The 25020-nt window shown below is 39.5% G+C and overlaps 1 protein-coding gene across 1 annotated transcript; it reads left to right on the top strand.

Moving 5' to 3' along the window:
• The first annotated feature begins 9863 nt into the window (after positions 1-9863).
• glis3 (GLIS family zinc finger 3) lies at positions 9864-24414 on the top strand. The gene is made up of 10 exons (XM_078271728.1): positions 9864-10315; positions 10913-11090; positions 11180-12320; positions 18426-18587; positions 18721-18831; positions 20088-20223; positions 20350-20422; positions 23159-23316; positions 23816-23989; positions 24164-24414. Exons 1-10 carry the CDS (start codon positions 9958-9960, stop codon positions 24283-24285), a joined length of 2613 nt encoding a protein of 870 aa, XP_078127854.1. The 5' UTR covers positions 9864-9957; the 3' UTR covers positions 24286-24414.
• Positions 24415-25020: the final 606 nt, after the last annotated feature.

The following is a 25020-nucleotide window of genomic DNA, read 5'->3' as shown; positions in this document are numbered from 1 at the left end:
TCCAAGATGGAATATTATGTAACAGACTGTATTTTGTGTATATTGTTTAGTTTCCTTTGAAACTTGAGGTCTGGGGTTGCTCTCTGGGATCGGTAAAGTATTTATTATAGGCCAGAATCCATGTGTGACCGATTAATAACATATATAAGAAAATATTAGCTGTCTGCTGTCAGAGTTTTCAATACAAATGTACTCTAAATCTTTTGAGAATGACATAATCATCATTGGTCCAAGGCTCAATTTCTAATAAATACAGTGTGTGTCGTGTCTCATTTCCACTATTCATGCATGGAGGGAATATTTTTCCCCCTCAGCCTACTGTTGAACTAAACAGCAAGAAGGAAAACCTGCATCTTATATGCAAAAGACAATGGCTTGAACTAGAGTGGCACAGTGATTCATAATGGTACAAAACGAACTAGGAAAGTACAAAACTACAATGAATATTATCAAGTCACTGTTAGTCTTACTGTCAGAGCCAACAAAGTAAAAAACACTGCCTTTGTGATGGGTGGTCCACTCCAGGCCATAGTTGTTTTGTACTGTATAAGGTAAGTAATCTTTGGTAGACCCCGAGCCTCATTTACAAAATGGGATACAGATTCCACACTTTACAAATATAATTTGTCAGTCAGTGATTTTTCATGTAAGACTTAGACCAGAAATTCAAAAAGGGCAAAGTTTATGGAGGTATTTGCTTAAGTCAAGGCTAAATGGGCAAAATAATTATTTGGATATTCAAGCCAACACTAAGACGTGGGTTGTTGCACAATGGCAAGGCATGAGTGTATTTGCAGAGGTCAAAAGACACACATCTCAGTCTCCTTGACAAGCATCTGCCTTCTACATTATAAATGGAAACTGCCTCGTCTGTGTTTTTCAGCAGAGAACTGAAGACAGATCTGAAAAAGGATAGTGTCAATGTGGATGAACCAGTCCTGTATTCAAAATGACGTCCAATTACACACTTAAAAGGCTACTGCAGATTTTTTTCCCTAATGTATCTCATAGGAAGTTATGTGATTGTTAGACAAGATATATGTTAAAGGTGTCATGAGACCATGTATGTATAATGGTGTAAAGGTGTAAATACATTGCAGAGAATATTCATAGTACAAACAGTCCACATTCAAATTCAGACCATATATACTCATTTACATGGTCTCATGTATTCTCGTCTAATTACAGCATGCCAGTCACATAATGTTTTGATTACATACTTACATCTGAAATTGCTACAGCCACACTTTCACACTCAACAAAAGCCTGAAGCCATATTCACATCAAACCAAATTTGATTAGTGCAAAATGCATTGTGGCTTGTGGTTTGGAGTGTAGATAGATCACGTTTTTCTCCAATATTTGTGAACCAGTCTAATTTCATCATTCAGCGAAATGCTGCTGTTTAGCAGATAGAAAATAGTTTCATGGTATTCACTTATGTTGGCATATCTTCCAGTCCTGGCATAAAATCATCTTTTAAAGAGTTGTGTTGACATAATATCTTTAGATGTTTAGATGTTCAACTTTCCTCACTTTGTATGTCTGCTGTAAGCTGCTATGCAGGTACTGTAGCATACAACCAGAAAAGGGGTTGGTGAGAATGGTAAATTAGAGCTGCAGAGGTTAGTGACAATTCTGTATGTAAATAAATGTGTTTTCCTCATTTTTGGACCAGTGCTCCCAATATTCTAACCAAGCATGAACACATGTTGATGTGGTGTGGTTTGATAGACAAACATCAAATAGCCCAAAAAAACTATTAGTGAATTTGCAGGATTTCTTTCATGAAATGATAGTGAAAATACTTCTGGTTCCTCCACATTCTATGACTGTATTTCACCTAAGAAAAACATAAGTCCTTGCAGATTCATGAGTTATAAATACTTTGAAAACACTTGGTTTTCGAGGCCATGCTTCCAACCTTGTGGACTCTAGATATTGAGCAATGTAAAAAAAAAGAATCCTGAATGATTCTGCTCAGGGAGTGCAAAAATAGTGCAATATTAGCACTGTTGCAGCAGAAAACTGCTCAGCTAAATTTGTACATAGGTTTGAATCAATTTGTCTTTATAAGTAACACTTACACATAAGTAAACACTCTTTATAAGTGCCTCACCATGCAAATGTTATTGTTTAATTTATTTCTTTGCAGTGGATGAAGTCGCATACACACACCCACACTTTTTTATATCTGGATCACCAAGACAACTCCACTGCATAGTTCATGTGCTCAGCAAAGTTTCTTTCATTTTCTTTAGACACTTTTTCTTTACTTTACTGACACTTCACTAATTTCTGGTAGAAAGACCAGTTACTATTCATGGCATGTATCCACAAATCATCTCACAATTTCAACTCAAGTATGAGTAATCATAAAATGACTGATGTATCATGTCACAACATAATATATTTTAGTTGTTGATGGATTCCATATAACCAAGGCATCATAGCGTCTATCAAATCCTCAGTGGTTGTAGAGAATTAGCTTTTTAGAGCAGTAAAATCACAAGTTACATCATTCTAATAGCAGAAAAACTTAATTAACTAGGTGAGCCTTGGGGGCTCTTACAAAATGCCTCCCCAAGCAACAGCAGAGAGCAAGAATGACCTCCAGCTACCACAGACCTGCTTACTGATACAGAAAATATGATTGCTTTTCATATCCCAGTGAATTTTCAACATTTCCCATTTTACCCCAGGACACACAGTCGCTCAGAACACATTAGAATAGGTGCATTGCAGGAAAAGGGGCAGTGCATGTGGGCGTTATTAGCTAAATGAATTTTGATAAATAACACTGAAACATAATGAAACATAAGACAATATGAAAGATGAAATTAAATGCTTGTTGGAGTATGCAAGGCAGATAATGGGATACAGTAGAGAAACAGATGAGTTTAAGGAGGTGCGTAATTCTGCATGTTCAATTTATATGTAAATCAATCCACCTAATAGAATGACCTCGACCAGGTGCCAGAGGATAGGAAAACGATCCCATCCAAAAGCATTTTTGAATTTTCAAATCTCATGAGCTTTTACGGGAACAGGGTGTCAGCCTGGTGCTACAATAACCCATTAGAGAACAGGATAATGAAATGATTTATTTGAGTTAAGCTGAGAGTTTTCACAACAGTCTACACAATATTTGTAGCGTGGTCTGCACAGGGTGCCCATATATACAGGTAACTCCAGCAAGGAGCAAGCTGTCCTGTTCACCCATGTGGGTTAGGGGGATGGATGGTTGAAAAACATGCCACGGCTATCTGCTCCCGTTCCATGTGACCTTTTTGTACTGCCGTAGTCTGAAACAGAGCTGCTATATGTCTGTCACACTGAGCCTCCTTATTATAGAGACAGCTGAAGATAATCAGGAGAAAACAAATGTGCTGCGAACCCCCTGCTGTGTGACCTTCGACCGTGCACCGTGTACTGTTGAGATGGCACCCTGTCTATCTGATGTCTGTGACATGCAACAACTAGCTGCATTGGTTAAAAGTAGATATTGTACAATCAGAAAATGCTATGCATATTTCAACAACTTCTTTAAATTCCATTTTTTTCTTGTCGTATGTGGGCGTGTTCTGTGGAGTAAAGGCTCCATAGTCCCACCGTCTATCAGTCACTAATGGTGTGCAGCAGTGGGAGGCCAGGACACCTGCGTCTGCTTCCTGATAATGAATATGATGAAGATGGATAATACTTTACCCTGTCTGAAACTGTGCTCTCAGCTAGGGAGTGATTACTGCTATAATTGGGATCCATGGTGGCTACTGCTGGAGATACTGACGATGAGGCTATCTCCACTAAAATGTAAATAACATTGACATTACTCATATTGGACCCAAGAGTTACAACTTCATGAATCACAGCTCACAACCTGTGACCTCTTTCTCTGTTTTATTGGAGTTTCACTGTATATTTGCGTTGGTGTAAGAATTTGTATACATTAGTGAATAAGTGGTACGTTTGGTTTAGGCTCACATAGCAACCCATCCCTCAAAGAGTCTTGCTGTAATCAGCAAAAGCTGACCGCAGTGAAGCAACAGGACCTAAGTCACTTTGACATTGTGTGTTTATGTACCCCAGCTTTCCCTAAAAAACTGACCATGTCCTCGTGTATCTCCTGCCACACCTGTCTGAACGACAGTGCTGTCTCAAACAACATTGATATGCCAGTCACATAAAAGACACAGGGACAAAAACACTTAACTGGAAAAGGATACAGAGAAGGAAAGCAGTGGTGATATTACTCACTTTTGGGGGGGCATTTGCGTCAGTTGTGTCACTCTGACCACCTCTATCTTGCGCCACAGGGTTTGACGTATTGATTATACTGCTGCATGGGCCATCTCCATACTTCATGCTGTTATTTTGAAAGATTTCAAAAAGAGATTTATGAAGACCCCAGAGTGATCATGGGCTTGTCAGGCACCAATTCTTCTTCTCAGGTGAGGTTTTCTGGGATTTCTGAGGGACAATGGGTGTCCTCTAGGTAGTGTCCTAGTGCATAGAGGGTGCCCAGAATAAAGAGGGGGGTGCTCTTAATGACCATCTGCTCAGAGAGCAACCTTTTTAATGAAGACGGATGTTGGGACGATCAGACCAGGGGGCTCCAGGCAGGGGTCTAATGACACACCCTCCTATGTCTGGACCTTCTAGTTTGTTTTGAGTACCCTGTCAGCCCTCACCACCACACTGGCACCAAGAAATTCAAACAGGCCTCTTGAAAATGTACCACCGCTATTAAAGTACTCACACACACCCACAAGCATGTGCTGCACCACATAACTGCAGTTGTGGTAGCCATATATTAGTCTAGTTAAACTAAGACCACTCCCACACTCTTTACAAGTATAAAAACTGTTATAGTGAAGCATGAAGAGCATTTAAGAGCAAAATAAAATACAATAGATGAGTTAATCTATATTTCTACATTGAAGCACAAATAAGAGATGTGTCATGCATCCTGAACACGTTCATTCTATTTGTCTAAAAGTAACTACAGCATTGAAACCTATTTTAATTTCACATAGATTATAAATGGGGTCAGTTCTCATGTGGCAATGTGAAAAGGTTCCAGGTCTTGCGCATAAATGTTTTAAATTTAGATAAAAGCCATTATATGAAGTTGGGTCATTATCATTGCCTTAGCCAATACGCTTTGTCATTGAGCCACGCCATGTTATGGTTGAGTAACCCAGATTTAATTGGATTTCAGTTACTTAAATTAAATTCCCTTTCACTTCTGATCCACGTCTTTTGTTGTCCGAGCTTCTTTTCACTCTTTGTGTTTATATTGAAGTCTTGGGAAATGTTTCTGTTGATTTGGCAGACTCAGAGTCCTGTGATTATGCTCAAGCGCTCAGGTCTCATCATCCTAGATGCAATTCCAGAGCCGCAGTGTTAATAATATCCAAAAAGGAAAGAGGGAGCTTAAAGCACCCACACCCTTAGGCTTTACCCTGAATGTGCGCTCAAATTAAAAACAAGCCCGTGGCCTAACAGCGCTTCTAAACATGAGGATGTTGTGTCAGCAATCTTTCATTAGAGTCATCCTGTTCAAAAAACACAGCAGGAAGGGGAAAAAGAAGACATGGGCGCCTGTGTTCCCTGCTGTCCTTTTCTTTTTTTCATCAAACATCACTTCTCTGTAAAGGTTATAAGAGAAGCCTACTAAGATTGATGGATGGAGATGGAAGATGCTCAGAAGCCCATCTCTCTCACACTCATCTTCATCTTAGGTGTTGCTACTGACAGTTAGAGGAGCAGAGGAGGAGATGGATGGATGGGCCCTCACTCCCTACTGTACTTCATGTACATTGGATAGTGCTGCATCTCTAAGAGCACACTATTTATAGTCTTTTTAGTTTAGACGTCTTACAAAACATGTACAACACTGTTGGCTACAAAGCAACACACGTGATTTTATGGTAATGAAAAACTTTTAATGCAATCTAGGAGATACCTGTGTGTATTTGTCTATTAATATGCTTTGACTAAGCACGCGAGGTGCCACGGTTTAATAGGAGCCGTTATAATGAGGAATGATACCAATAAATTGAATCTCCAACACTCAACACAGTTCTCTCTAAAAGGATTGACTCAGCCTTCACTAACCTTGTATTTGACTTGAACTGTCATTAGCAAAATCAAAGGCAGATTAATTAATCACAGGTCTACTGGAGTGTGCATTACCTTAAGTGACTATTGTAATATAACTTCAAGAGAAATCACCCATTATTTCTCATCTTGACACCAGAATGAATGCTTTACTACTTCCAGGAGTGCTGATGCTGTCATCAAGGGGGTGGGGGGAGGGAGATTCTGTAAGTGGTGGAGAGTCTATTAGAGCATTAATTCTGCACCAAATGGAGCTCTTCTCAAATGGTCAACACTTATATCTCAACTGGTCTTCTATAAGTCTTTTTTTCTACTCTGCTGCACCTATTACTCTACCTTGCCTACATCCTTTCCTCAGATCCTTTCCTTAAAACATAGATAATGCAAAGGAAGCCTTGGACTACAGGAAAAAAGTGAACATGTTGTTTCAGTTTGACCGAGAGGGTTGTAAACTGTAAATGGCATTTAGTGTAACACATACATGAAAGCACTGCTCCAAGTCTCAGTGTTTGTCGTTGAGAAGAAGAGCGAGTGGCTACATCTGTGTTGTTGTTGTTCTGCCTCGAGCTTGGATGCTTTACCATCCTGTTACACTCTGACATTTGGAAACGCACCGTGACTCACTTAGTCAAAGGAAGAAGAGGCCAAATCACAGTGGGGCCGGTGGATCACTGCTTGAATCAAACAAAATCCTGGGAAGAGTATTTCATATAACCATGTAAGCAAGGAGCAGTCCTATCTTCCTGACCTCTACAAGTATCAGACTGTGTCCTTTCTTACATCTTTACGTACCCTTTTTTCTTATTCTTTTTTCTGTATCTCAAAATTTGTGGTGCTATTAATCAGACTGCAGCCACCCCATTGGTGTACTAATAGTATCCCCTGCTGGCAAAAGAGGGAACAGTTCTCACAAAAACAGATGAGTATAGAAAAGTCTTCTGCTTTGTACATCGCTGTTTTTTATATACATTAATAATAGTGAAACATTTTTTAAGATGTCAGATTAAGATATAAGAGTGAAAAGTAATATTGTGATAAACAGAAGCTAAAAAAACTTGCATGAATGTAAGCCCACTAACTTGCTTTCACAGGCCAGGAGCATAGTAATTAAATATTACCCCACCAGAGGTCACTACTACTTAATATTCAAAACCATAATTTTCTTTATCTGAAATCTCAAGTGATCAATATACAGTAATGCATCAAATGCCCATAGTAAAATGCATCATCAATGGTTTTCCTGTTACAAAAATAAAGGTTTTCATGCAGCCAATAATCTGACAGGTATCGTTTATAATTAACACAGACAGGCAGAGCATACTTATTGACTGAAAAAAACCCATAAGCCAAGAGATGTCACTGCACTATATGCAGCTACAATCCACCATTCGGATCAATGCAATTTCTTAGCAGTCATTCTGACTGACTGCAGACTCCAATTAGTCACTCAAGACACAGTAGTCAGCAGAGCCTGTTTACATTATGTATTTTCATTTAATGGATGCTCTCTGTCAAACAATTAGTTCATCATTATTATAGTTTGTGAAGCAGAGAACCCTCTTCCATGTGTGTTCAGAAAGAAAAGCTACCGTCCCTCCTTCTATAGACATGCTGGTTTCCATAGAAACCTGTAGGAGTATCTACAGAGCAAACACTCCAGCCGCCAGGAGAAAAGTGCTACTAACAGTGGGGTCTGAGCTGAGGTGGAGGGTTAGGGGAGGAGGAGGAGGAGGAGGAGATAGTGTTATTGGGGAGCAGAGCAGGTAGCATATTCATGCAACACAACAGTCACAGGTTCAAATTATGAACTGGTAAGAATGCTCAGTGGCATGAAGAATGGAAAGAATTTGTCCAATTAAAACTTTATCAAACCAACAGAAATACAGCAGAGGCCCAATCTGTTATGAGCTGGAATAATTGCATTTAAAAGAATTTTGACAGCATTTTTTCTTCTTTTCAGAACAGCATTTTAAAGATGTTTACAATCTCAGTTTTACTGAGAAGAAAAATGTATATATAACATCAATAACATCACATTTATTACTTAAAGCTAGGGGACGCATACTCATTGATTCACTCCCTTTTCTAGCCTTGAGCTACTTTGTGGATATCTACCAAACCAAACCTTCAGATGTCTCCTAAATTCACCAAAAGTTAGCAATCGATAATGCAAAAAAATTGCAGAAAACTTGTAATAATTGTCTTAAAGTAAGCAATACGTTTCATGGTGTTTGTTTTACCCTATTCACCTGTAGTGTCTTGAAAAATGTATGGAATTTACTTTAAAGGCTGTTGTTTCAAAATGAGTTTTTTCTAGTATAAGCTTATACTAGCCAGAAATCTCCACTTCAATAGCACTTATATACCAAACTTTCCAGTTTCATTACTAGCTTTATTCTGAAGGTTTTTACAGAGGGGTTTGTTCATATGTTATTCATAGCCTGATTTATGTAACATTTCATACCTAAAAACGTGGCAGTTGTCAGTAGGCTACTTTCTGATTTATGGTTTGATAAAAAGAGATATCCAAAATATCCTCTGTAAAAACCTTTGTAATCTGTCACCAAAATAAAACAAGAATGCTGAACATGGCTTTATCCAATGTTTAGATTTCTATTCTGGAAATGTATGCAAATTAGCAGATACTTAATAAGATAATGCATAATTTGCATATAACTGCAGGATAAAGGTTTTTTAAAGTGGAAAAGGCGTACAAAAAAATAGGCTTTTCAGAAATGTAAATGAACAATTATTTTTAAAACAATATTCGTATTTCAATATGCGACTGGACAAGACATACAGGCTACATATAGGCTATTTTTTCGTGGAGGCATCCTGGAGCACGCGCTCACATGTCCGCGCACACGCGCACGCGCCAACGCATAGGCTCCAGTAGGAGACCCGTAACTAACTAACAAAAAAAAAAAATCTTTAATTATTTACTATTAAAATGACGTCGTTCACATAAACCGAGTCAAGGGCAAAGGGGTTAGCGTGTGAAAGAAAAGAAGTTCCTGGAAACAACAGAGGAGTGAGGTGGGACGCCGCGGTTCAAACTCAAAGATTCCTCAGAGGCTTAATTTCTCTGCTCAGTGCACAGCCATCACAAACTCTGAGAGAAACACGGCAGTTGGTGTCATCCAGATTACATTTACAGCTCGGCGGATTGAAGGCGCCATTCATTCTGACATGTAACTTTGGGGAAAGTGTTTGCGACAACAGCAATAGGTAAGTGAACGCGGCATTGACAATAGAGGCAGGCTATGATGAAAAGCTGGACTGCAAAGGTCATATTTTGTACTGTTTAAGGATACACTTATAGGCACCTCTTAGATTAAATTCCGAATAGATTAAGTTTAGTAGTTGCTGTTTAGGCTATATGGATTTTAGAGAATGTACAGATTTTTATAACCGAAACTTTAACTTTAAAAGTGGTATCAGTATGTTTATGATGCTGATACCATGATAGGCCTATGTTAACTCTCAGTCATCATATTTTAATAAAATGTATTTTCTTATGGTAGCAGCCTTTATGTTGGATAATATTTTTATATTTTGTATAGGCATTTGTACAATGTTAAGTTGTTTGTGGTTGTGTTGTTTTCTACAGGTTTGAGGTTGAGGTTTGTTTAATATCACATTTGCTGTTTTAACTCCATTTTTAAATGTACTCTTTATTTTGGCACCGTAATGTTTTATGATTTGTTGTTTTTAATCATTTCCTAGGTATGAGCAGTGGATTTTTATATCCTGTGTAAAGCAAATTTAGCAAACTGCAGCTACTTGAAACAACTTCCTCATAAGCTCAGAGCTATTGACAACTTTGCTTCAGCCATGAGTGGAAAGGGTTGTCAGCTCCTGGTGTCTCCTTGCAGCGTGTCCCCGTCACTAAGTATGATCAAAGGACACCAGTCTCAATCCATCAGGATACCCATGTCTTTCCCACAACGGGCCGATCTTAGTCCCTCCTCGAGCATGGAGAAAGTGAAAATGGGAGCCATGCAATCCTTTGCTTCTGAAAAACAGAGTGGAAGCCATGTTGTCCTGCCAACCCTGAGCCTCCGCAGACAGGTGTTGACCAACGGCAAACATATAAACATTTCGACTGCATCCCCACACCAGCAAGTGCCTACTTATCATCCTACAACCACCATACAGACGGGACGCTGCTCCTTTAACAACGGCTTCAAAGGTACAAACAAAGGTGTGTGAGCAAAATGCAGGTGTGACTTTACTCAGTATGTGAATACTGCAGTATTCAGGGTCTATACAGACTCTGACTACACGCCTCCCATAAAATAATAAGTCTGACAGAATGATGTTATATACATAACTACAACTGATTTACTATCCACAGCTTCATACTTCACTTATTCTCAGTGTGCTCTTCACAACCTGACTGTCTTCCTGCTACGTCTTGTTCTTATTTATTGATAATTAACCAAGCATAAAGCTTGACCCTAGATTTTCTACAGAGAAAAAGTGGAAGGAGGTGAAAAGCTCATTAGTGATTAACAGAGCAGAAAGTGTCAGGTTGGCAAGGGAAATTCCTCAATCTGCTGTATAAACCTTAGTTAAAGCTTAAAGACTTAATGTGATGCATTTCAGTTCTCTGTGCAGTTGTTAATGTCTTTTTCAAGTAGTTGTGTGATATTATGTTAACAATTTAAATTTTTGGGGGATGTATATTGAATGTGGATAAAAGTTGTTGCTTTGCTGTAACCTTTATACTTTAATAAGGTATCTCCCATATTGATATTCTGTATATGGATTGTGGGCTTGTGTCCAGCAGGTTGCTCTGTGTCTGGACCTACCATGGAAGTATTTGGTCAGACAGCCACTGCTAACCTGACAGTGACCAGCAGTCCTGTGACCCTTGTCAAAGGCCAACGGTGTACTGCAGGGCCGTCAGCACAACACCCTCCATCACATCCACACAGTGTGCAGATTCCCCACACTGATGCCAGGTGGGCAATATCAATAACAGTATGAGATGATGAGCTCACTAAACCTTGTGATCAGTGATACTAAAGTGGATAACAACAATCTGTTTCAGATCCTTACAGTCCAGAGAGTCGCTGGCATCCACTACCCTTAGTCTGTTTGAAACACAGTCAATGTTTAGTGGCAGACATGACTGGTCGTATGGCTACCGGGTGCTTCCTCCACTGGGTCTACCTCAGTGCTCCACGCAGGCCAGTGAGGGAGGTGAGCAGCCCAGCCTTCCTCCCGGCACGGCCATGTCTGGCACGACCATATCAGGTGGCACTAGCACCTCTGCCTCCCTGCCCTCGTACCTCTTTGCAGGTGATGCCGGAAGCCCCAGACAGTCTCGTGCTAAGAAGAGAGCTCTCTCCACGTCGCCATTGTCGGATGTCATGGGTATTGATTTCAACTCCATCATACGCACCTCACCGACTTCACTTGTGGCTTATATCAATGGTTCTCGCATCTCTCCAGCCTCCCATCCCACACTCTCACCTGTCCAATCTGAGGGTTACGGTCACTTCCTGGGCGTGAGAGGCCGCTGCATCCCCTACGCCCATCCCTACAGCATGCCAGGCTCTTCGCAGGCCTCGGCCCCACAGACAGATTATGTTCGTATGCAGGTGCTTGAAGAGGGAGGGGGTCTGGAGAGCCAGATGGCTAACATGGTGGTGGACCAGCAGTGCCTCCCAGAGGAAGGAGGGGCACTGGAGAAGACTTCAGAGAGCTGCAGCCAAACCATCAACAACCTGCTGCCACCTCCACAGTTTCAGCCAGCCCTGCTGACTACTATCCAAGAAGCTGATACTCTACATGGGCCTCCACCACCCTACCACTCACACCAGCACATCCACCTTACAAGACACTGTAAAATAAAGCCCCCTTCTCAGGACCCTCTCACACACACTCCCATGGTGAATCCCAGGCATGGGGTGAGCTTTCAACCGCAGGTCCCTATGCTGGAGGAAGAAGAAGGAGAGCTGGAGGACTATGGGGCCCACAGCTGCAGGTGGATAGACTGCAGTGCAGTCTATGACCAAAGGGAGGAGCTGGTAAGGCACATAGAAAAGCAACATGTGGACCAGCGGAAGGCTGAGGATTTCACATGCCACTGGGTGGGCTGTCCACGCAACTTCAAGCCCTTCAATGCCCGATACAAGCTTCTTATCCACATGAGGGTCCATTCAGGAGAAAAACCCAACAAGTGCACGGTACACCATGCAGATCACAGCTGTGTCTCTTCTCATGTAACAGAAGTCTATTTTCATACTTTATTTCTCTGCCTCTTTGGAAAGAAGATTCTTTTATATATTTTACCAATTAGATGATGAGAAGAATGAGTCAGTGCCGTCAAAGCAGGAACATGATGAATGCCAGGGGGTCACTGAGTTAAATCCTCATTGTTTCATTCAAAGCCACAGTATCTAGTTGAAGGCTTTCAAGCCTCAGGCTGCAGGAAAAAAAGCCCTTTTAGGGTAAATGCCTTCATGTGCTCTGTGTTTATGGCCAAGGTTTAGATAAAAAATATCCCCTCTCTCTCCTCTTAACTTTAGCTATTGGGTAATTAGCGGGGCTCTGTGATAATTGACATGGGAGTTAACTCAATTATGTAGTTACTAAATCAGCACAAAGGATGCCTAGCACTTTAGATTTGGCATGGTACCATGGCTTTCTGGTAGCTACTGGTCCTGTCAGCAGCAGGGGGCTTGCCAGGCCACCGTCTGACAAACTTGGCCATCGTTCTGGGAAGGTGATGCCCCATAGTCTGGCTCTCTGCAGGTCTGCATCTGTGGCCAAAGAGTTGGCGTTTATCCATGGGGTGGATTATTGATGAACTAGTGGCTTTGTTTGTCCACGATGGATGATCTAGTTCTTTCAGATGTGTTGCAATGTAATGATGCTTCTTTAGTTTGGTTATTAGTTTTTTATTTTTTTTTTAAGATTATTTTTTGGGTATTTTCGGCCTTTATTTTTTACAGGACAGCTGAAGACATGAAAGGGGAGAGAGAGGGGGGAATGACATGTAGCAAAGGGCCGCAGCTATATATGGGCGCCCGCTCTACCAACTGAGCTTTCCAGGCGCCCGGTTATTAGTTTTAAATGTAACGTGATAATATTAGAAATAGTCTAAAGCTTGGCTGAGGCACACCAGTACTGTGAGCTAAATGCTTATGTCAGCATGCAAACATGCTCAAATAAACAATGCTGATATGCAGATGTTAAGCAAGTGCAGGTTTATCAGGTTCACCATGTTACATTTCACTGGAATTGTACCCCGTACGATTTCATGTGACAAATAAAATTGATTGATTGATTGCTTATGAACAAATTAAGCAGAGGCTGATTGGAATGGCATTAGCTTTGCAGGTATTTCGATATAAACCAGTATATTGGACAATAATAATTTTAACCTAATAGTGGCGTTATATGCGTCAGGGGATCACCAAAATAATTACAATTCTTCCAAAGGGGGCCATTAATGTCTCTTATCCATCAAATAGCTGTTGAGATATTTCAAAAAAAGCCAAAAATGACAACCTGCTGGTGGTGCTAGAAGAAAAGTCAGAGGATCACCAAAATCAGTAGGATTCATCCTATGGGGACTTTACATGTCTGTAACAGATGTCAGGTCAATCCATCCAGTAGTTGCTGAGATATTTAAGTCTAGACCAAAGTGCAGGGCCGACCAACCAACCAACAGACAGACCGCCATTGCAATTCCATTGACTCATGCAGCTAGCATGGCTTTAAAAATATGCATGGATTGTACACCGCTCTGAACTCCCTCCTTTGTTTTTTTCTCACTCCCACTGAGAAAATAGTTGAGACTTAAATGAGTAATTGACAAACCACTCGCAAAACATGCTTCATGTCGCTACCTTTAACAAGTCAATTATTAACAGCATGCATACCTGCAGTCGACCTTTTGTACCAAAATACTCACTTATTAGTTGAAGCCTGCTCTGTTGCCATGGGGCTACAAACCCTGGATGGGTCTGTGTTCCATGAATAATAACGAAGAAAGGTTTCATGGTCACAGCCCATTGCCAAAAACTAATTTGATACAAAGTGGCACGTTTGTGGTCCTGTAATTATAGTACAGGCTAATTCTGAGTAAAGACAGAAAAGGCAAGCACATTTGACTTATCTTTCCTGCACTTTAATGAGACATTTTTACTCTGTGTGTTTGAGTCTGAACATTATGTCAAGAGTACAGGCTTTTTTTTTCTTAACTGTACATGAGCATTTTCATAGATCTTTGCAAAAGTAGCCTATGTGCATGTGATTACATCTACTCCCTCTGAGATTGAAAAGTTGTTCTTTAAAGATAGAAATGCTAGATATAAAAACTCTGAATCTCACAGAACAGTTAGAAAAAGCTAAAAGTACTTTAATATTTAAAGAAAGCTAAATTCTCTTAAACAAGCCCACCTTTCAAATTATACAATCGTCCAAGATGCAGCACCCAGTTGTTCTTAGGAAATGATTGGCAAATGAATAAACTGATGCATGATAAATGAAGTGTGAGCCCGCAGCAGAACAATGATGTAGCTCTTCTTACAAAGTGAACATATAGGGCAGGCCCAGGCTTGTGCCTGTCATCTTACAATCTGTTAATGATGTTTCAACAGTTTGTTAACATATACTTGAGTCAGCAGTCTGTTTGCATCTGTCACTGTGATTTTAACACAAGGTTTTAAAAGCACAGTGTGAACTTAAATCCCAAGAGATTTTTACAGCCATTGTCAGTTAGCACGTTAATTTAGATGTTTTATAATTTTTTATATCATAATGTGCTTTACCATTTTGCTAATTGCTCCTCGGGTAGTGGAGAAATTGCTTGCTCTTTGGAATTATTATCTTGTGCATTGTGGCTGCCATACATTCTATTATCACTCCAATGCTAAAAATGCTAAAAAGAAAAAACAAAATACAAAAAAAGAAATTGTAATGAGAAAATGTTTTGGCAAAGTTGGTCAAACTGTACTTCATCTTCTTTCAGTATACATTATTTATGCTCTGATCAATCAGTGCATTTGCATAATGTGAAAAATAAAACCTTAGTTTCTTTCTAATCCACTACAATTCCCTACATGAGCATTTTGTAATTCAAGCCTTGCTAATGCCATAGAAAGCGAGCTTATTAGATTTCAGGTTTGACAACATTTTAAGCGCCATCCCTACAATTGTTTGGAGGAAACTAACGTTGGTTTTAGCACCAGGGATAATGCTTTAGTATCTGGAATAAACGTTCACACTACAGCGTATGTCATTATTTGGCATTAGTTAACATAGCCGTTCATTGCTCCAGTACTCTAAACCCCCTTCTCAGTTACACGAAAAGTCACACGTACTAGTGTCTTCTAACATTTAGGTACCAATTACTGACAGATTGCTACACATGTTGTTTGATCTATTTGTCCCACACTGAGTAGTTGTGGCAAAAATATTATTTCTCATGTAACACCCCTACAGGAATGTAGAAGTCACTGGAGACAGAAGAATATACAGTATAAGGAAACAGGTGAAACAAAGAGAGCAAAGAGGGGAGAAATATCACTGGTGAAACAGGGAAGAGCGGAGTCCAGAGTGAATTGACCTCAGGCGAAGACTGGGCATTGGACAGACTCTGTTGGCACAGACTACAGCTGTCATTGTTCAGCCAGGGCATGAGTACCTGCCAGGACCTGTCAGAAGCTGGCTGTAACACTGATCTACACTGAGAAGCCATGCTGCTTTCTTTTCAGCCCAAACGCTCCCCGCGAAAAACTAAAAAGCCCTCTGCGCTTTATGAGAGCTTTATGAGACAGAGAGAGCAGAGTTACACAGTTACACACCCCTGGCTAGTCCTGGAGTCTTGGCAGTATTTTAGCTTTATGCTGGTTCTCACTTGTCTGACCACTTTGTATCTGAGAGACTATTTATCTCTGTCTGTGCTGTTTTTCTTTTGGTATTCTAGCTAAGGGGTCTGTTGTTAATTCTTTTCTTTAGATTATATTTATGATTGGTCAACTTTGCAAGGCCATCCCCTTATGAAGGAGCATTTATTGTAATAGACCAGAATTGGAAAGAGTGCCCGAGTGAAATGTCTTTGTCATTTCTCATTTTGTGCCACTCTACCGTTTTGTTTGGATTCCAATTAAGTGCTTGCTTTAGTGCTTTTGCTTTGCCAAATTTAAAAGAAATTCTTCATATTCAGCGCTGGTCACCCTAGATTTTATGCTTTTAAAAAAATTCCAGAATACAACCACCATATGTACTACATTCAAAGAATAATTGTCATAACATGAAATTGCTTAACAAAATATCTTTATTTCCTAGTTCAATTGCGGAAGCAGGATGGTGTTTGAGAATAGATGTCAGAAAATAGCCATGTCATTTATGGGAAGAAAGGCAAGTATTTCTATGTGGAATGCAGAGGAATGTTATTAGTAAGCTATTAACAAGCAGAGACATTTTGATTTTGGCTTTGGCGGTGATGACTGAGAGGTATCAGTATGTCAGAAATCTAGTCTTGGTGAAAAAAAAAAAAGAATTGGACGTGGTCTGTGTGTTTTCTCAATAAGGCTTAGTAAAGACATTCCTACCCCCCTGTGAACAGGAAGGGGAGAGTAAAGTCCTGGCCCTACACAAGAAGAAAGACATATTTTAACAGTGAAGTCACTGTGGTCGCATGATACTGCAAAAAAAGAGCTGTTTTGTTTGTTTGGATAACTGTGGTATTTTTCCCAAAGCGCAAGAAGTAGTACAAGTGCGAGGGCCGGTCTGATGCTGTTATATGGTGTAGTCATTCTTCAGTCTGAGCTTTGCTGTAATGTATTAGGAATAGTCTACTACAAGTGACTTGTTTTGTAATTGATAGCTACCAGCCGCTGTCAAGGTGATGCAAGATGAAGGATTCAAAACACAGATGACAATACAGTGATGTGTGTATAAACACTGACCCCTGCTGGTGACACACACAACCATCAGAAATGTGTTACTTAATACATTTGTGTTAAATTTGAACAAGTGGGGGAGTAAAATAACTCTCTTTTTTTAAGTTTTAAATGGAATTTGCCATTTTTGTTGCAATCAAAACCCCAAAGTTGAATCCTTACTAAATTTTGTCAAAATATACATTCTTTGAAAGCATAAAGCTTCATGATTTCATGTGTGTGAAAACCTTTAAGATCCCAATATCTGTGTGACAACAGTTCCAGGAGTGCATACAAAACAGAAAAGAAAAGGACAATAGGTGAGAATAAACCATGTATTTCTACCACTTTTGTGCCTCTGTTAATTTGGTTGATTATCATATAGACTAGTTCTGACTTATTGAGAGTGAACTCTTAAGAGTTACTTGTCAAAGAGGGCAGGATCATGACTGTGATCAAAACGGTAACCATTTAATTGTGGGTGTTATATTCATGCTTGTGTGCACAGAAAGAGAGTGCTTGTAGAGGGATTTAAGCATCACACGTAACTGATTCTTTCAAAAAAAAGTATGTATGACACTCTAGCTTGAATTATCAGTGTTGAAATCCTCAAGTAGATATCTGTTCCTCATAGTGTGATGTACTCTGTATCATGTGTGTCCAACATGCACATCAAACACCAACATCCAAAAGTGAAAAAAAAATAATAATAATGATAAAGGCACAGTCATCTAAATTATAAGTATAAATTCACTTAATAATCACAGTGTAGTAGGAATTGACCGATTGTAAAAGCAATATGATTGTATAATTATCAAACATGAAGACACAAGTGATACAAAAAGACTGCTCACTACTAATAGCCAGGAGTTGTGACTAAATAACATAAACTTGCCATAAAACTAAAATGTACCTGTCTTTCCCAAATGTTTACCCCTCTCAGGGCTTTGCTGCTTCACAGCTGCTTGCCTGTCAACCATGCAACAAGTCCTCCAAACCATATGACGATATAGGTCGTTTATTCCTACCCTATAATACGACCCACAGTCTCCAACCATGGCAGTGAGCAGTTAGGGCTTACTTGAGTGTCAGAGACTAAATGGCCAGTTTTTCTATTCAAAGGCTTTTTTATATTTCCTCTTTCACTCCCTCCCACACACTGAGGTCAGCCGGCCTTTGTCTGCAGCGACTTCCAGCTAATAAGCTCATAGCTCCAGGTGTGTAACATATTGTAGCTTGTAGAGCTTATATTGGACATTGCACTGGATGAAGGCAATAGCCAAAACATAAATGACTTCAATTATTGGCCTGTTTAAAATGTAGTTAAAATACACATGTGGCAACCTGGGGGTAATGTACAGCTTGGTCAACTTTAAATGTGTTTATATGCGGTTACAGTTCGAGGGCTGCAAGAAGGCTTTCTCTCGGCTAGAAAATCTGAAGATCCACCTGCGTAGCCACACAGGGGAGAAACCCTACCTGTGTCAACACCCAGGCTGTCACAAGGCCTTCAGCAACTCAAGTGACAGAGCTAAGCACCAGCGTACACACCTGGACACAGTGAGTACAATTGTACAGGAGAGATGTGAGATGTACAATTATGGATGGTATTTCAAAGCTTGTGTATGTGCGCGTGTGTGTGTCTGCCTCTATGTGGAGTCATACAAGTTTTCATATGTCTGTGGTTGTACAGAAGCCATATACTTGCCAGGTGCCTGGCTGCGCAAAGCGTTATACTGATCCCAGCTCCCTGAGGAAACATGTGAAATCCCACTCTACTAAAGAACGACAGTTACGGAAGAAGGTACAGTGCATGCTGTAACACAATTCACAAGTTTTTCCAATTACTGTTGTTCATGAGAATATATTTTACTGAGAAAAGTAATACCAAGTACGCAACTCATAGAACGTGTAGGCTGTCCATTGAAAATAAACTGGATTTGTAAAAGATGTAGGCTAGCCCTGGGTGATTGGAAGTAGACAGCATCGTCTTCCTTAACATTACAACCATGAACAAAAGAATAGCTACATTAGGTTTAATTTCTCCTAATTAGCTGACAATATTGATGGTTATACTCTCTGTGATTTGCTCTCCAACTCACTCTGTTAAACTTAACTGTTGACAGACCAATGTCATTTACTTTAACTTTCATAACCTACATCTAGGTGTGTATGCAGTCAGATGACAATACATTCAATTACGCTCACACTGACAGAGCTAGGTGGTACAAAATACACATAATTATGTTGTTTGTGATATCTTTGTCTTGTTTTCACCTCCTTTATTTTCCCCTCAGGGTGACTCCATTACATTATGGCACTGCAGTGTTGCAGTTAAGATTTTTGTATGGGTATGAAAGATTAATGCTCTTTAGCTTACTGAGGGTGATGTCACCATCTAAAACTCAAATAAAAGTGTATTGTAATTGTGATTTCACTGATACTTTTCAAGATGAAGTTCATGTTATATTTGTTTCTTACCAAGACCCCTGCAAAATCCTAATTTATATACTATATAACAACCCTTATAAGCAGGAAAAAATCTGAAGGTGGGATGTTTTTGAAACGTTTTTATTCATTAAAATGAATCACGAACCACAGTGGGCTATAGACTACGAAGCCTGTTAGGTTATTTCTTACAGTAACGTTAATAAGACAATTTCAGAACTTGAACTTAAACACTGAATTTGCAGGAATATTTTAATCAATAAAAAAAAAAAAATTCCTCAAGTAGCGCAATATTTTTACTCCCTTGCCTTGTTCCTAATCTCAAAGCCTACTTGTCAGACAGAAGGTTAAATGCTAATTTAATATTCCAGAATTAAATCCCCCCTTTCAGTACCATGGATAGTGCTACTCGGCCAGCAGCGCCAAAACACAATTTGATAGAAAATAATAAAAGTAGCAATCAGGGGGGAGATACGTTTTTTTTTTTTTTGTAAAAACAATTTATCAGAGGCAGCGATATATAGACCGGGGGGGAACATTCTTCCAGAATCCCATTACTGTTAATGCTGTTCACCACTGTTTATGTTTATGCTCCATGTGCCTCTTCTATAGATGAAATCCACTGCTGATGTGACTCAGGACACGCTGACAGACTGTTTAACCATCCACCCTTTGCAACCAAGTCTTTCTCCTCTGACAAGGATAGACTTGAACTCTTCCCCTGGTGCATCCCATGAGTCCTATTCTGGTATGTCTAAGTCCTTGCCTTTTACAATAATATGTTTGATTTGAAAACTCGATACTGCCACCCTGCAACCATTAGATTTAGGCTGTGATGGACAGCCCTGAAGTATCTGTCATCCCTGTTCCTCAGCTGCTCCACAGGGACGAGACTCCTCCAGCAATCCTCACCTGGCTCTGTTATGCTCCTTACAAGATAATTACAGGTACTGAGGATCTTTGTGCTATATATCCAATTACATTTTAGGGCGACGGGGGGGGGTGCTCATGCTCGTTCATAAGCAAAAAAGACGAAGCCTTTTCATGTTCATCTTCTTAAAATATATGTATATAATACATGCAGAAACAACAGTCAACACACAGAGCCGTTTTACTCAACAAGCCAACTGGTATTTTCTTTTGGTTTTTTATTCCCATTGGCACAGTTAGAACTAGCTGTTTAGCCATGACTGATTTAAATGCTTCACAAATCTCTTTTTTTCTCCCTTTTGATGATCTGAAACAATCAACTTAAACATTGGTTGTCATGGCTTCAAGACTATAAGCTCATAATTAGAATAATCAGTTTAAAAGAAAGCACTATTTTTTACACTGATAAAAGAGTTTTTTGTTGGTGTGTGGGTGGGTTATATGACTGGGAAGAGGCTTTACAGGTTGGTGATGGCCAGCAACACATTTCCCTGGTCAATCCATATGAAAACGTCCCTTCATCTATACACTTCAAAGCACGTGATGAAGTATTTCTGTCGCTCTGAGCAGCCAGATGCTCATGGCTCCTCGCTGGTCTTGATTGTTCTCATATCAGCAGTAGGCCAAAGCATTCACTGCAGGACTCTGGGTAGACAATTGGCCTGCAAAAGCAGACCTTGGCTTGGCTCATTGGTCTTGACCGTTGGTATTAATGGATGCTATAGCCACCAACAAGAGCAGCTAAGGAATTCAATAAGTGAAACATAAAATGTAAAAAATACCATTCAAGGTCCAGTGGGAGAAGAGAGATTCTGTAATTACTTTTTTTAGATGTTAAATCGATTGTAAAGTCCTCGTTGCCATTTTCTCTGGGATTTCTGTCGGTTCCCATTCAGTCCTTGCATATTGTCAGCAAACTCTGGCTCCTTTAGTATTCTTGTTATTGGCAACATGCAAATGTGGTACTTAGTCAAACCTACAGTAACAGCAGGGGTGTCAGCTACCAGTAGTGTCCATGATTTTCTTAAAGTTGTAACAATGAGCGACAGAGGTGTAAAAAAAGAGTTAATGATTTACTCTAGGGTTGAACTCCCTATACCACCCTACAACACAGACCTTCAGTGAAGTTAAACAAGTTTTCCTATTTTAGCTGATTACACTAAAGACAGAAGGATCTATAATCTATATACTGTATAAGAGCAGACATATACTTTGTAGTATTTTGTTGGAAAATGTTATGAATGAGCTTGTGTTGCACAGGCCATAGTGTATAAAGTACATGCAGACTAATGCATTATAGAATGCCTCTAAAGTGCCTCTGTTGCCACTTATATCAATTGCCAAGTGCAGAGAATCAGTCTTGTGGTCCTGAACTTGATAAGTGAAATACTGTGCAGAAACTATTATTGATTTCAAATAGCAATACCATATGCTTTTAAATTTAAATTCAGAGCAGAAAATGCTTATTATTTTGGTATTGTTATATAATATGTGTCACGTTGTGCATCTCTTTTGCATCATTCAAGCGAGTAAAGGTTTCCCTACGGACAATCACGAATGATGACGTGTAAACAGTGTGAATGGTTGCCGAAATATGTGTTGAATTAGCGCAGACTATATGAAACTATATGAATGCTTTATTTGTCGGCTAACTGGTTATCATGCCTTAGTGTGAAACTGGGGCATATATGGAATCGGACCAATACAATTGTGTATTAAAGTGCAATGTTTGCCTTCTAATTGAAGTATGGTTAAAAGGACGATGGAGTTTGTGAGCTTGGACATTTTGTTTTCTTTAGCACTTCCCATCTAAAGGAAGTGGTTTAAAATATAAAATGATAGCCATTTAACCATGGTGATGTTTTTATATAAGTTTAATCTTTATACAAACTGAATAAAATTGTCTTGTTGATTTTTGAAGGAAAACACGATACACTGAATCATATATAGTATAGAGGATGGGCACAGCTAACACCTGTAGAATGTATTGCATTTCAGTGCGGTACTCGTGCAACAGTACTGCCTATTTAAAGCTTACAAAATATACAATAATCCTTGATTTCATTCATTTTTAATACGTGAGAAATATTTTGAAATTATTTTAGATTTAAAATCTAACATACACCTCACAGGTTAAAGCTTTAGTGTGCAACTTTTTGATATTAATAAATGTCCGTTACATTCAAGCCATTGACAAATGAGTTGCTACAAAGCTAATTGAGACTATCAGATCCACAAAACTCTCTCTGTATTTCTGAGTATGGCTATGTTCAGCAACTGGTGTCATCCGGTGACTTTCCTGCGCAGAAACTCGAGTGAAGATAATTACATCTTCTGAAGAGTCCATCATGTTTTTTTAATCCTCCGTGTCCTTCTTGGCAACTAGCAACTGCGTGGAGGAGGGGTGGGGGCGTGTGCGCGATCACATAGGCTTGTATCATGTGGACGTGCTGACAGTTTTGTTGTTTGTTTGTCATTACATAGAAGTCCTCTTGGGGGCGACAGAAACTACGCACTATAGCTATAATGGAATCCAGCCTCAAATGTACCATCAATTTAAATCATGAAAAACCACTCAAAATTAATTTGTCTACCTTTTTAACTGCATTGTTTTGGAAATCATTATTGTACAAGGATGTTTCTGCAAGGTCCACAATGCAAATATGTAATATACGTTGTTTTTTTTAACTATAAAAACTAAAAACTTCTTAATTTCACAAGTAGAGTATTTAAATGAAATTTAAATATTTCAGGTTTGTTGATCCCTCCCCTCACCAGCTCCTCCCCGGGGACCAGTGTGGGCCTTGCTCTCCCACCTGCCTCCCACATCCTCCCAATGGGACATCCCTACAGAACAACCCAGATCTGAAGCAGCCCAGCGAGCCTCCTGATCTGGCAGATTACAATCCAGGTACTCAAGAGGTTTATCATCAGTGTATTCTTAAGATTTGTCAAATAGATGTTTCTTCTAAAAAAAAAAGGTTTGTATAAGTTTCACATCTGAAGAGGCTATTAGCAAATGTTTGGGCGGTTTGACAAGCTGAAGAGATTTTTTCACCTGCACATTAATTGTGTAGTATGATGTGTAGCAGGTGGCGGATTTTTCTTGTTAGACAGAATCAGGCAGCTCCACTCTATGTACCTTTAAATAGATATCACCTCTTTTCCCTGCAGACTTGACAGCCACCATGATGTTGAATATGTGTTCAGAAAAACAAACAATTTAGTTTTAACTGCTGGGATAAAGCAGGGCTTGAAAAAACCTGAAATGTTTGCTTCATTTATATGGCCTAATGTTGCTTTTCTACTGTAATGTTTAATTTAAGGAGAAAAGCTGTAGACTTTAATTGAGTTGTTTTTGTTGTTTACAATGTGGATAAAAGAGTGAGGCTTTCTAATTTACCCTGCAGAGCTCTCAGGGCAGATTAAGATGCTATATTCTCCTCCACAATATGGCGGGATCACGGCACAGACTAGCTCGAGTCACCTGATGCAAGTTGATGCCTTTGGTGACAGCCTCGCTCCAGCAGTCAATAATCCCAATGGGGTGGCCGCCTTAGAAACAGCTCTTTCCTGCATTACAGGTAATGAAAATACAGTCTAAACTAATACTCAAAGATGAGCACTTTATTGCCATTGGATTTCACAACTCTTGCTGTGCATACATGCATCTGTGTATTTCTGTGTGTGTGTGTGTGTGTGTGTGTGTGTGTGTGTGTGTGTGTGTGTGTGTGTGTGTGTGTGTGTGTGTTTTCCAGGATTTGATGTCCACAGTCAAGCACAGGATGTGGATCCTAATCAAGAATTGCATGGAGGGGATATCTTCAGTGTGATGGACCAATGCACAAGCCAGGTCTCCTGCATCTATACAGAGGGATGATTATTAACTCAGTTGTGGGTTTTGTTCCGTTGCACTATTTTATTTTGTGTCCCTGTTCCATTTAAGTGAAATGGTCAAATAGGAAGAACACTTTAGATGACGCCACAACTTGGCAGCACCTTCATTAATAAAATTATATTTGATTGATTGATTGATAAAGGAATTGACGTACATTCTCAGTACAAGTCTCTCTCTCTCTCTCTCTCTCTCTCTCTCTCTCTCTCTAACTAAATCTCTATAAATGTACTGTCTGACTCAACACTCTGGCTTGCCTCCATAATCAATGTATATAAATGAGTGAGATTACAGGATTTTAATGTTTACTTTCTTAGTTTGTATGCAGCTTGTGTATAACAATGTTCATGTAGTGTAGTTCAATTACTGTACTTCAAGTTTCTGGTGACATTTTGCACAATATTCAACACTGCAATCAAAGCAAAGTATGCAAGGGATCTTTTATTAAGGTTTTTCTTAGAACCATGGCATTGTAACTATAGTAACAAGACAGCCTTACTATTTCACTATAATGTTCATAGACATAACCTATTCTTTAAATATAGTACTGTATGTGCTGTGATTTCTCCTGTGCCTTCATCATGAGGTGGGTTTTTGTTGGTGACTATACAAGTGATTTTGCATATTTTTGTTTATTTACTGCAAATGTCTTACAGTTCACATTGTAGTTGACCCTTTCTGAAAGCATGGCATAGTGCTGTACATTTTTTTAACCTGTTT

This window comes from Sander vitreus, chromosome 16 (assembly GCF_031162955.1).
Source record: "Sander vitreus isolate 19-12246 chromosome 16, sanVit1, whole genome shotgun sequence".
NCBI classification, from domain to species: domain Eukaryota; kingdom Metazoa; phylum Chordata; class Actinopteri; order Perciformes; family Percidae; genus Sander; species Sander vitreus.
This window is presented reverse-complemented; position numbering and strand designations above follow the sequence as displayed.

Coding starts and splice junctions, on each gene's coding strand:
- glis3 (XM_078271728.1), top strand. CDS start 9,958: ATGAGTGGAAAGGGTTGTCAGCTCCTGGTGTCTCCTTGCAGCGTGTCC. Junction 11,091..11,179: donor ATTCCCCACACTGATGCCAG/GTGGGCAATATC, acceptor AATCTGTTTCAG/ATCCTTACAGTCCAGAGAGT. Junction 18,832..20,087: donor AACGACAGTTACGGAAGAAG/GTACAGTGCATG, acceptor CCTCTTCTATAG/ATGAAATCCACTGCTGATGT.